Source organism: Corapipo altera, unplaced genomic scaffold (genome assembly GCF_003945725.1).
Source record: "Corapipo altera isolate COAL_440 unplaced genomic scaffold, ASM394572v1 56, whole genome shotgun sequence".
Taxonomy (NCBI): Eukaryota; Metazoa; Chordata; class Aves; order Passeriformes; family Pipridae; genus Corapipo; species Corapipo altera.
The window spans coordinates 1,856,256-1,870,057 of record NW_020884896.1 but is presented as its reverse complement, the minus strand read 5'-3'; the positions used below and the strand labels follow the sequence as shown (position 1 = coordinate 1,870,057).

Below are 13,802 nucleotides of genomic sequence, written 5' to 3'. Positions count from 1 at the left end.
TTCTTATTGCATTATTGATATAGATTTCCCTATTCAATTATATTGGCAAATACGTGAATACACTACATTGAAGCTATACTGTAGCTTTCTCCTGCAGGGTATCTGAACAATTTAATGAGACCCACAGAGTGCAAGAGTGCATGTCTTTTCTGGGATGTTGTAATTTGATTAGCTTAAGTAAGCATGTCATCACCATCTCTTCATCAGTTTAAGACTTCTGTCTTTCAGCTTTGAAAGCTTCAACAGTGGACACAATTTAAAAGTAAATTGACAAGACTCCCTTAAGAGATAAAAGTAGCATTTCTTCATTTTCCAACTCCTGAAAAATGCTGGGTTTTTAGTTCAGTTCAAAAAATCCAGGAAACTTTGTATCCTTAATACAATTTTTTTATCTTGTCAAGAAAGTTTGGAAAATAAAATTGATATTAAATTTTCATGTTAATATACTCTCTGCTATTCTAGTAGGTATGACTAGTACTTTTAGATTCAAATTTTACAGCAATGTTTATACTCTGCGTTAGGTACTGTTTGTTTCAATTTCTAGTAACAATAGCTTTGTGTTTATATACAGAAAAGAATAATATGAATGTGAAACTGAAATGTAGATTCTAATCAGTTTGATGGTATTGCATTATAGGAAATTAATTAGTTCCATGTTTGCCCCTCCTTTATCAGAAATTACTTCAGAGACAAAACTGCCTTATCAAAGGATGCAAGGTGCTCTTGCTTATGTTCAGTAGCAGTCTTTTGAAATTGGAGATGTTCTTATTTTCAGTCATAAATTCAGTAAAGTTTGTGTTGATGTGTTTGATTGGTGTTGAGGGCAATCAGATATGTAACTCAGTCATTGGCAAATGATAAATGGGTTACTGCATCTGGGTACCTCGCTCTCCAACACTGAGTTATTCCAGTGAGAATGTTCTCTGTGGGCTGTGACGTGCACAGAGAACTGTGGTCTGTAGCAAAGGAATTGCCGCAGAGCCAAGTGCTGGGCTTTATAGAGCTGTATCAGTGTAGAGAGGTAACCCTTGGTAATTCTAGCCCCTGTGCAAAGGTTTTCTGGTAATTTTCTGGTAATTTTCTACAGAGGACCCTTTTCTAGGGTACTTCAGGATTCCTGTAAAAGCTTCTGTCTCCAGGATTTGGCCTCCTACTGAATCTTCTATACCAGTTCTAGTGTATGGTGAACATCATGTACACCAGTGCAAAATGCAAGTGCATTTTTGTGCATAACAGGCAGAACTGGGCTTGGTGAAACAGTTGCTATGGGCATTGTTTAAACACCAGACAGAACCATTGCTTACTGCAGTGATGTATGTACAGGAAAGGATAGCCCATGGCTTTCTTTCTAGCAGCTTAGTGCTGATGATTCAAAAATCTTAATTTCCTGAATGAAAACTGAGTTCAAGTGAGCTTTGAAACAAAGGAATGCTATACGTATCAAGTATTATGTCAGCCACATTTCACTTGCTTTTTGAAAATGGAACCATAGTCCAGATAATAGGTAATGAAAGATGCTTCTTCCCATCTCTAATGCAATCCTTCTCAGATACTTTTTCAGAGGTTCTCCATCTGGATTTAATAATCATAGTGATCTCTGGAAAGTTGCTTCATTTAACATGCGGGGGGCAAAGATGTCTTCAGTGCAGCCATATACAATTAAACATCTCTTGCAACATCTCTACTTAGCAGTCAGTAATTGTAATTAATTTTTGACTTTTCAGTCTGGAGAATTTAAATGTAACCCAAAATTCCCATTTAACTTTATAGTAGAGGCAGAGGTACGTGTTGAATGAGGCAAATAATTTAGCTGAATATAATTTTTCTGGTCTGTTTTTCAATTTCAATTTTACAGAACATTGACAAAGTGGTATTTGTTGGCAACTTTCTCAGAATTAATATGATTTCTATGAAGGTGCTAGCATATGCTATGGATTATTGGTCCAAAGGACAGCTGAAAGCTCTGTTTTTGGAACATGAGGTAAGGAAATACATGTTGAACTTTTATTTGTAAGTACAAAGATCTTGTTCTTTATTTGTTAAAAGGGGAGGATTTCAGTGCCATTGCTTTGAAGTGAATGCAACAAGCAAAGTTCTGCATAAATGCAATTTAGTTTACAAATTAATTTGAAAATACTGCTTGTTAACTTCTTGGCTTGATCACTAATCTTGTGGTGTGTGTTATTAAACATTGCCTGTCTCTGATTTTTGCTCTCTGACCCTGGTACCAACAATGTTCATACCATGGGCTGCTATATAAACCTCAAGTATAATTCATTTTTGTAAGCATAATTTTGAGGTGACTACCAGATGGATGGGTTCATAATGGAAACTGCCCTGCCTCAATATAGCATCATTATAATGGTTCTGTAATTTCTTTTTCACAATTCTGGAGAACTGTGTAAGATTTTTTTCAGTACCAGGCCCTTTCTTGTACCTAAAGAAGATCTTATTAAATCATAATCAGATGGAGCACAGTAGGGCTGATCTTATAAAAAAGATCTTTTAATTGCCTTAACAGAACTGAAAACTTTACATGTTCATGCTTATGTCTTATTTTAGAATTTGATTAGTTTTGGTTTGCTTTTTCCTTTGTTCAAAGGGTTATTTTGGAGCTGTTGGTGCTCTTCTAGAATTACTTAAAATGACAGATGATCAGTGATGAAGCTGTCTGAAGAGATTCCTACTGCAGATGCTGCTGGATAAGAGTGAAAGCCACTACAAGGATGGAAACAAAGCCATTATGGTAGTTCTACCTGCTGGATTTGTAAATAATTTAAAATCCTTTTAGCTAATCTTTAACTTCTGGGTTTTGACCTTATACTTCAGAATTCATACTGGGAATTATGAGGATTTTTTTTCTGTACACTGTATTTTTTAGAGGAAAAAAATGTGCAAAGTGGCCAAACATACAGATTTTATGGATTTATTTTAAAAAACGGATACTGTTTAATGTAGGACCTGTGATATGAGGCATCTGCTTTTCTTCTGGGGTTTACTGATTAGTGTGGTAATTTTAACTTCATTTAGTAATCACTCTAGGAGATTTTTTAATCTTATTTTCATGACGTTTCATGATTTCTTCTTGGTTTCAAATGAAACTACAAAGATGATGCATTTTACTGTGAAAACTAGTCATTTTTTTGCCTTTCCTTTCCTCATTAGACGAGACACTTTTTTATTTAACACCCCCCTGCTCCCCCAAAAAATAAATTTACAAGCCTTCTGTGGCTAAATGTGTTTCTTGGCAGGACTATGAGAAGGCTTGGCAGGGGTAGGGGGTTTAAGATCGTAATTTTTTGGTAGTCATGAATTGCAACAGGAACAAACTGCCAACTGGTTTTGCAGGACTAATTTTTCTCTATAATAAAAATCTTAAGATGTGAATTAAAATTTTAATTGTTGAATTGACAATTAAATTGAATTGTTTCTGTTGAAGAGCTCTGATCTGAAGAGTTCTCTAGTAGAGATGTTATTTATATGGTACATACTTGGCATTAGATGGTAAAGGGAGATTCTTTTCATTTATTTTTCTGTAGTCTGCAAGTTTTAACTTGTTCTTAATTGAAAACAACTAATAACTGCATTATTCAAAGCCCAGTTACTAAAATTAGAAAAGTATGGACTAATGTACTTTCTGCTTTTAAGTTAATGTGAACTTTCCCTCCAGGGCACTAAAATTTGAATGTTCGCCCCAGTGCAGTATTTTCTACCTTTTTTGATTTGTGGACCTCTCTAGATTTTTTTTTTTTAATATGAATTGAGACCCCTTTGAAATCTATGTACTGAGGTTGCTGCAGAGCATATATAAACTTGCTTTTCTTAGACACCTTGAGGACTCACAAATGAGAGGCTGAAGAAGAGTTCATAAATTATTTTGTCTTGCAAGACTGTATATGATGTCACAGAATGTAAAGGATCATCAGAGGGACAGTATAAAATTCAGACACATGTATTATCCAGTATATTTTTGGAAGGGGGTTTATTTCACTTTTCTAAGTCAATCTTTTCCATATCTCCCAAATGCTGAACAAAGGTGATATTAACTGAAGTGTTAACTTGTCTAATGGAAATAAAGACCACTACTGTTTTGACAGTTTTAATGTATCTGTGGAATTCATTTCTCGAAAGCAGTGATGTGAAATATATAACACTTTTTTTATGACACACATGACTAGCTATTTCCATGATTTTTTTTTGTCCTTGACATGTTTTTACTCTTAATTATATTGCTTTAGCCTTTGAAGCCTTTTGCCTTCTTGAAGTTGACTTTAAAAGACTGTAAACCAAAAGATGAGACAATATATTAGCATGTTGTAGTTGATATTTCCTAAAATATCAAGCTTGAGATAAGTGAGGATAGTTCTGCTCAGTGCCTCTATTTTTTTTAATAAAGAAAAGAAAACCTTCATTAAGTTTATTTGCTAAGTTTTGGCTGCAAATAAAGATTCATTTGGACATTGTTTTATTTTTTTTTTAAGGAAGACTTCAGAATGTTAAGAGGTAACTGCACTTCTTATGGTACACGGTAGAGGGAAACATAACATCAACGATGTAAATATGCTTAGTTGGTTTGTTTCAGAGAAGGATCCCATCTTTTTCTCCCTGATCTATTTTTGAAGGGAATTTGATATCAGAATATCTGTCACATAGGTGTTCTTTCATTCTTAGCATTTAGAGTTATGTGAAGGAAGAATATAATGTTAAGTAAACAAATGTGAAATAGCAGTTCTATTAGAATTAAAATCCTCTACACCCCACTCCCCCAAAAAAAAAAAAAAGAAACACAAAAAAATGTTATAAGCCATCCAGGAAAATATATAAGGACTATGAAGATGCACAAATTGAGGCTGTGTGGTTAAAGAAGAAAAGCACAGTCCTGGTAGCCCTAAAGTTAGCTGTAAGGTTCCAGGGACTGTCAGGTAAATTGATCACAGCAGTTCTAAGAAAAGCACAAAATAAACCTTTAACTTGGAAATGCTGATTTAAAATTTAAAGTGCTTATTATGTGAATTGCTATCGTTAAAAGAACAGGGGAAAATGCTTTCAATTATATACTATACAAATGAGTATACTTGGTTGGGAAAAAGATTAGCAAACTAAATTAATAGGATAGAGAGTTATGGAAAGTCTGAAGTAGGAGAACCTAGAGGAGCATGTTAGTTCAATTCTTCCTTTCCTGAGGGAGAAAAGCCTACTGCAAAACTATTTCTTTGTTGCTTCAATCTCCAGCTGACTCCTTTTTTCTCTGTCCTTACCAGCACCATCATATGAATCTGCTAATACTGTAACTTGCTTGTTTACCTTCAAACTGTGCCTTCCTCCACTTACCCCAAGTTTTGTTTTCCTGCTCTGTGTTCCCCCTCCATAAGTAAGGTAATGGAGGAATGACAGGGACGTTGGTTTCTAGCACTGTTACAGTATTTTTGCCATATGGGAGCACTTTGGGCAGTTCTAAAAGCATTGCTGTTGTCTTGAACTTTTCTGATTGTGTTTGGTATCCAGTTGCTGTCTACAGTCATCTCCTAGGAGGGTTCTTTGACTTTCTTCATCATCCAGAGGTATCTGAACAGTCTGAAAACAGTCTTGCTCAACTACAGAAATTAACTTCTAGTATAGCTGGTACAAACTGTTAATTTGTGCAAGCAAAGCTCAATTGCAGCACTATCAACAAGTATTATTGAGAACTTAGAAATACCCAGATCCGTAGATCTCTCTTGTTTTGGGAATGGTGATAGTGAAGAAGCAGACTTCCCTAAGGGAGATCAGTGAGTTTGCAGATTTAGTATGTATTGAAAATACTTGTTTTGGTATAAATTGATGATGAGACTTCTTAACAAGCCAGGCTTTGTGTTAATCAGCTTCTCTTTCTGTAACATGGTAATTATTAAGTTGGAGCAGAGTGAGTGGGACTATTTCCTCTCAATTCTGATGGTTTGTGCTAAGATCTGCTTCTCTAGGACTTGACCATTTGTTCTTGAATCACATGCTACTCTCCTTATTCCCCACCACCACTGCAAAACCCAGATTTTTAATGGTTTTGACAAAAAGTCTTAATTATGTCCCAATAGGAAGAAGGGTCTGTGTTTCAAAGTAAAGTGCTTGGACTAAAGTGTTGGGGGAAAGTCCCTAATGCTGGCTGAATAGTGAGGAACAACTAAAAGTATTTACTTGATCAGATTTATTAGAGAAGGGTAGCATGGGGTGCATGGGGGCAGTACAAGAATCTGACTTCTAGAGCAAGTGGGTTGCTTGCAGTGCATTCCAACCTCAGCAAAGCTGTCCTGGTGTTTCACTGTTATCAGCACTTCTGTTCCCATTAGACTGTCACAAGATACTTGCAAGTGATTTTTGGCAGGACACAGCACAACTTTAGAGAGGGGAGAACCATATGGGGTTGAACTGATGACAAAATAAACATGTATGATTGTTTCCATTTGGATGAGGAGTTCTACTGGGATCTCTTTTTAAAGTACAAGGTGTCTTTGCATTTGGGAATAAATGAAATACAGGCTATGAAAAAGATCACAGTCCATTTTGTGTCTTGCTACCTCTTGGCACCTGAGAGATAGAGAACATCTGATCTCTAGGATGTCCTGGAAAATAAATCCTTTTTAAACATAAAAACTGAATCCAGTTTCTGATTCTTTAAGATTTACTGGTGCTAATTGCAACTTTGCATGATTATTCGTGTGTTTGGAGAAAAACAGATGTAGAGACTGTGCAAGAAGAGAGTTCTTCAAACCTCCCCTACCACCTCCTTCCCCCACGCCCCCCTCCCCCCCCCAAAAAAAGGCAGAAAAAGAAGCAAAGTAAAAATTGTGGTTCTGACTGTAAAAGTTTGGAGAACATGTTAGCTGCCTTGGGAATTGAGATTTGCCTCAAACAAGGGGTGCTGGCGCCAGGAGAGATGGAAGAGAAGTGAGTAAGAAAAGCTGAGGCTCCCAGAAGGGGAAGGTACGGAGCCCAGGAAAGGGACAAAGCAGCAGCATCTTTGGAAGTTCTGGGGTGACATGAAGGAGGTGGGAAGGGACCTGCAGGGTTGAGTAATTAACGAGCTCTTCGTTAGTGCAGCCTGTGAGAGAATGGTGGTGTAGGTGGGGAGGCAAGGTGATTTGACAGAATGGCTGGAGGTGCCCTAATTCAGAGGGTGAAGGAAGGGTGGGTGGTGTGAGCTAGAGCATTGAATGGTTACTACTTGGCTGGAGCACCCCTGGAGTACCCAACGACCTGTGCTGAAGCATTGTCTTCTACTGAGATGCAGATGTTCTCTAATGTGGGCAATAAGCCTGGTCTAAAACATTCCTTGTTTCCGCGTGTGAGACACACAGCAGGGGATGTACTGGCCTCCAAATGATAGAGATTTTTTTCTTCTTCTTTTACATCAAAACCAGTGCTATGACATTGGCAGAAGCACAGCTCTTTTCTGCTGGCCTCCAGCAGTTTGTTCTGTTGTGCAGAGCTGTGCAAAGTGGCTGGTAGTGGCAGGGGGTTCAGCAGCCTCCTGCAGTGTCCCCCAAGCTGCTCACAAACCTCAGGGTGGTGCAGCCACTGATCACGCCAGGGCAGAGGTCTTTGGTCCTGTCTAGTTTATTTCTAAACACCGTGTTGCAACTATGAAGCACCAAGTTAAAGGTATGATTTAAGGCAATGAAGGAGGACAAACAGCCTGAAATGGCATCATGTTGCACTTAAAACAAGATGTCACTCCCTGTTTTTAAGTGGGTTTGCTTATTTTGTTGTGATGATCAGGGCACTTCCAGCCTCAGGTTTCCAAGCTGACAACTTCATCATTTTCCAGATTTTTGGATGGGTGACCCATCCATCTCTTTTTCTTAAAAGTCTGAGCGAATCTGGGCATTTGAAACAAATCAGAAATAGCCATTTTTTCCAAGTAGCATGCTTTTTTTGTTTAAAATCTTTTGTGAGAGGAGCTTTCCCTTGTGAAGGAATATACATTCTCTGCTGCATTGAAAGAATCGAGGAACAGTGGCTTAGAGCAAGACAGTCCATCACAGACACTGTTTTGATAATGCAGATTGTCCCAACAGAGACATCAGTGCTTCAAGCAACAAGATGGTATAGCTGCTGGTATGCTGTGACTTGGGTGGGTGTTTGGGGTTTTTTTGTTCAGGGGTTTTGTCTTGCATTCATATGTTAGCAAGTTGCACAAAAATAAAACAGCTGGTCTCATCTTGTAGGGGTTTCTGATGCAGATGCTAGGTTGAATGCGTGTCAGTGAGAATGCTCTCCTGTGTTTGAAAATTATTCTGACTCTTTTTATGGTTTAAAAAATGAACTGGTAAATAATGCATATTAATTAAAAAAACCCTAAATTAACAAATTAATTTATCATTTTTAAAGCTGGCTGGCTAAATGAATCACAGAATTCTGAATGTAATTAAAAAAAATTTTAGTTCCTTTTAGTGGAATTGTTTTGTTTTTAGAGCAACTTCACCCCTATTGCTATTTGAATAAGTAAACAAAAACATGCTGTTCCTATGTCCTGAGCATGCTGTTACCCAGCTAGCTTTCAGCATATTGCACTTGGCTACAAAAGGCTGCACACAAAAAAACCCAGAAATATTTGCAGGATAAGCCAAAAACACTCCCAGAATTTCCCCATGTTTGTCACAGTGTTTTTAGCTTAAAAAGTAAATTATTCTCTTCAAATGTAGGAGGTTTGAAGATTTCTCTCCACCAGATTTGCCTGTGCAGCATGGCAGCTTCTTTTGCATCACTAGCTTGCCTCTTGGAAGGGGGAAGAGCAATGCAAGGGAAACTAAAGCTGCTTTCTGCTGATGGCTGCTGGTTGACCCATAACCCACTTCACACTACATTTGTTCTTTTACAGGTAGGGCAGAAATCATTCAGGAACGTTTGAAAAATAAACAAGCTTTAATAAAATAGTACTCAGACATGAATCAGGAATCTGTCGATAAAGAAACCACTTTCTGTCACCTGTTGTAAAGTTAGCAGCATTAGTCTTAAACCAATTAAATGGTAGATAATACCATTCTACATTTCCTTATCGTTTTAAATTTCAAGCCTTGAGAAGGTAAGATGAGGCTTCAAGCCTTTGTGCAGACATGTACTCATCCCCCAAGAGTAGTGCAGGGTGCCTTTACTCAGGAGACCCGAAAGCACGCTTGGGTGAATGCATGTGCACAAGAGGCCTCTCATGCTTTGCAGGCCCATGGCTGAATCCCCACACCTTGTACAGCATTTGGGTGGTTTTACAGCAGGAGAGCCTGGGGGGAAGGTGGGTTGGTTGGTTGGTTTGTGCTGACCTGCTTGCCCTTGAAGGGGTGATGCATCAAACATTCTCATACCGAACGCTGTCAGTGGCACAAAGAGGGGCCATGCTCTGATGCTGTTTTTCGCACCTACCAGCATCATCAGCCTCATTTCAGCTCCAGCCCCTCCTGAAGAAAATGTGCTGCCTGTGTGGGTGAGCACAGCTGCAAGCCAGCCTGTACCCATGGTCCTCTGGGCACCCCATGGCTCCTGACAGAAGCCTGACTCACAGATGTACTTCTCATGTCATACTAAACATTTCTTACCATACTAAAAAGGCCACTGGAAACCCATGAAGCACCGTGCTCAGGCACTGCCCTATGGAAAGAGGAAACCAAGCCCTTGCAGTATCAGATACCAAAATGCAAGGCCATGTATAATCAATGTAATATTTACCAAAATATCTTGCTATGCAGAGCAAGTTTCTGATGTACTTTTAGCTTGCTCTGGTTTAGGCCTCTGTCTGTACATGCTTAACTTGGAGAGAAAAAAGCAAATGAATGGGGGGAAAAAAACACCTTGCACAAGCACAGGGTGAAAAAAAATTATCTGTAAGATTTTGTGTTGCATAAGTGCCCCTGGAAATAATCTGGTACATCTCCAAATAAAACAGAAATCTTTTATGCTTGTAAGTTTCTGTGTGGAATGACAGTAGTTTCTGTGTTTGTTAACTCTGTAAATGTTTGCTGTAGATACTATCAATGGCAATATTTTATTTAAAGAAGTGTATTAAAGTTTAAAGGAAAGAAACTCCTCCCCTAGCCTGTGAACACAACAACTACAACAATTAGGTAGTAAAAACTGAATTGAAAGTAGTCTTAGGTGTTAAGCTGTGCGTTTTACAGGTGAGCTGGAACAAAAACATGTCCAGGGGCACAGCATACCCTGGGTTGGATGAAGAGCTCTCATTGAAAGCCCCAGCAGTCAGCAAGCACCAGCCAGAGTTTTGTCTGAGGTACAGCCAGTTATTGCCAAATGACTGGTTTTCTGTGTTGTGGAGGTGTGAAGACTTGGTGGTGGCTCACCATCTTCTTTTACTTGGTATCATGTGCTACTTTGGAGAACAGGATAAAGATCCCCTGCACTGCCCTCAGGCTTTGATTCCCAATTCAGCCGTCTTTAGCTTGTTCATTTCCTCAAGAGTTGGTACCAGCAAGGGTGTTGATGATGAGCAGGATAAGCCACTAACACCATCCCTTCTGCAGAGCACAGTAAGCCTCATCATCCAGAAGGAAGAATAAAAACATAATGCTATGAAAAGTTGAAGAACCATGGAAATGGTTAGGTCTCCCCAGATTAGAACAACATTATAGCCTATATTTGGTGTCAGATTCCTCTTTGGACTAAAGTAGCCCAAACTTCTGGTCCACAGTCAAGTGAATATGGAAGAGAGACTGGAATGGCTGTGCAAAGGCTTGCTTCCAAGTACAACTAATTCAAATTTATTATTCCCATGCTGTGAAAAATTCCAACATCTACTTAAGTTTTTCTTCTGATGGGAAATTTCAAAATGTCTACATTTCATTTCACTTTTTCCACCAAAAAAAAGCCTGCTAGCAGGAAGCCTAGCAGGTTGCCAAAAGCAAGTCATTTGACATACAAAGTTTTTTTAAAGCTCCTGTCCAGCCAAAAGTTTGTTAAACCATGTTTCCATAGGACAATTGTAGTGATGAATCTTTGTTTTCCGGTGAAACATTGTTGCACTAGCTAGCTGGAGTGCAGATCTTTGTAAAATACATGCATTTAAATGTGTCTAAAAAGTTTACTGTATGTGCTTGCACCAAGGACTTCAGTGGCATGCCAGAAGAGATACCCCAGATTAACAGCAGCAAGGCAGGAGGTTTGAAATGTGGAAGATTGTAATTACTAAAAGGAGATGAACTGTCCTCTTGTTCAACTCATATTAGGTATTGATCTGCCTATACTTATTTTATATCAAGAAAAAGAGGATACTTCTGCCAAAATTTCCAAAGATTCTGGAAGATGATGCACTCAATACATTGAAAGACATACCCACATCTAGGTTTGACTGTCATTAGAAACTGGCTGATTTTAAAAGCATTTTTTGGTCTGATGCCATATGATGGTCTGATGTTCCGGGAATTGCTAGTGTCCATGAAAAAGTGAGGAGGCCGTGGAATAATAATTTTCTATCCCAGGTTACACATATGACTTATACAACCACATATTTTAAGGATTTCATCACAGTCTCTTGATCCCTTTCTGAAGCCCTTTATGTCAGTAAGAAGCAGGGCTTGCCTTCACCTCCAGAAAGGAGCCTCTGCTCACAAGTGGTGGTTACTTTACCTTCTTCCCTTAGAGTCAGCAATATTTGGACTGTAGCTGCAGAGGAGTGATTGAGGGAACCATAGGGACTATAGTTCCTCCTATCTTTGGCTTCATTTCCAGAGATGCCACAGAACCTCTGTTCCCTTGGCTATAGGATGCCAAATGTTGTAGATCCAAATATTAGTGACCAGATCTGGAAATGTTGCTCTGAGCATGCCATTACAGCATACTCCTGTACTTTGGCTGGCTGTAACAGGGAGATGGGAGAGGAGGGCAGTGGAATGAGGGTAATCAGTTTTCAGTTTACAACAGATATTTGTATATAAAGGTTCAACTTAATACATTGCGTAGGAAGGCCATTCATCAACTGTACCATGGCACCTAACCATCCTCCAAACTGTAAAAACACTTATTTTACCTGTTAAATTCCATAGTATTATACTTTGTTTATTTTTATGTTCTGCAAAGTGTAAAAGAGTGCAAAAGTATTACTCTTGTTTGCATAGGAAACAAACCAAAACAAGTCCTTTCCTGACTGTGTTTTCTTTGCCTGGTCAAGCACTCCAGGTGAGGGCATGTGCTCCTTTCATATCTTGATTACAGCACTTCTAAAGAAAGCAACATGCATAGTCCTGCAACTTTGGAGGGATTAAAGCCATTGCAGGTGAGTCCTATTTTGTTGCTTGTCAAACGGCTAAATGGAGCCATGCAATGGGTCATTTATCTGGTGTCAGCAGCTGAAACTTGCATGAGAAAAAGCTGTTCTAGCAGCAACAAAAGGAAGCCTGTCACGAATGTGTAAAACATGCATGTAACTCAAACCCTTGTATTTCTATTACTGTTAAGTGTTGCTCCAAGAACCAAATGAAGTCATGAATGTTGTTTTGGCGATATCTAGCTTAGGATACTTCAGTGCTTAAAATTAATTTATATAAAAATCAAACAGCACAAAAGCGATTTAAAGTTGTTGTAGTGCCAACGGCAGGTCAGCAGGGTGTGAGTGGTGTTACTGCGTCTCTGCATATCCCGGGTATGTCAAATACACATGGTTCTGTGGCACTCTGGCAATATCCTTTCCGCACCACAGAGATACATTACCTGTTGTTGACCCAGACGATGTCAGCAGCCAACACAGATAACCGCTGTCATTCCCACTGCTGATGAGGAGTTGTCATTGAGATGCTGCCAACGAGACTTGCAGAGGAAGTTTGCTGCGATGGTGAGATCCCCAATCACTTGTCCGGTAGCTCAACGCACACGTTGTTCAGAGCTATTATCTTGCAGCGTTACGCAGTTCAAATGAAGTGCATTGCAACTACGTTAGCAGTGTATTTTGACAAAATCTTTCAACGTGAAGCACAGTTTAATCCACGTAAGATTAAAAATCTTTCCAAAATATAAAAAAAAACTATAAAAAAAGAGAGGAAAAAATAAAAAACTCACCAAGAAAGTAAGAGATGCGCTTTTTTCTCATTCAAGGACAAGCTTTTGTTACTCATATGGATGGTAGGGAAAAGTAGCTCCTTTTCTCTCGAGCTGCTGTGAGCTGCCATGCTGCAGGAGAGGTGTACTGCTAGGGAAGATGTGCCTAGGTGATGTGGGCTGTCCACTGTTCAGCTTCATCCCATGGTGTGCAGAAAAAGGTGAAGTATGAGTCTCTCCTAGCTGTCCTGTGTGGCTGGCTGTACTGCACAGAGTGGCTCTGTCATCTGGAAAGGGAAGCCTTTTCCAATCAATAATCCACCTCAAAGCTGCCACGCTTACTGAAATCATGTATGCTCCCTTACCTTGAAGGATTTTGAATTTATCCTGAAGACCAGCATAGCAAATGTCTCCCTGTCACTCTCCAAATGCTCTGCTTGCACACTCCTGGGAGCTTTGCACTTGCTCTTTATAGCAGCACTGAAAGTCAGCAAGGTCCTGGGGGAACGACAAGAACCAAGCAGCTCTTGTCCAGCAACAGTGTTTGGGAACCATAAGAAAAGATCCAGTTTTATCTTAGTTCTCAAGAAAAATGTCACAGGATGTTTAATGTCCTTTCTGAGGAAAGACCTGTTGTTTTCCAGATCTTGCCTGAAAACACATGCAGTATTCAGCAAGCCACTTAGTTTATCTGTCTTGGAAAAACAGAAGGCTGCTGGAATTTGAAACTTGTTCCAAGAGTCTAGGGTCCAAATCTCTGTGAGTCCTTCCCCTGGTCTGGGGTTTTGAACTGA

The 13,802-nt window shown here is 39.1% G+C and overlaps 1 protein-coding gene across 7 annotated transcripts in view; it reads left to right on the top strand.

The window, feature by feature from the left end:
* Positions 1 to 4,103, top strand: part of PANK1 (pantothenate kinase 1) — a 35,294-nt gene extending 31,191 nt beyond the window's left edge. For 5 of the 7 annotated variants that reach the window (XM_027647803.1, XM_027647799.1, XM_027647802.1 and 2 more), the window contains 2 exons: positions 1,856 to 1,981; positions 2,603 to 3,032. In XM_027647803.1, the coding sequence (XP_027503604.1) occupies positions 1,856 to 1,981; positions 2,603 to 2,662 (186 nt within the window). In that variant the 3' untranslated portion in view covers positions 2,663 to 3,032. Of the gene's footprint in view, positions 1 to 1,855; positions 1,982 to 2,602 lie in introns of all 7 variants that reach the window. The other 2 variants (XM_027647798.1, XM_027647804.1) reach the window with 1 other exon arrangement.
* The last annotated feature ends 9,699 nt before the right edge of the window (positions 4,104 to 13,802 follow it).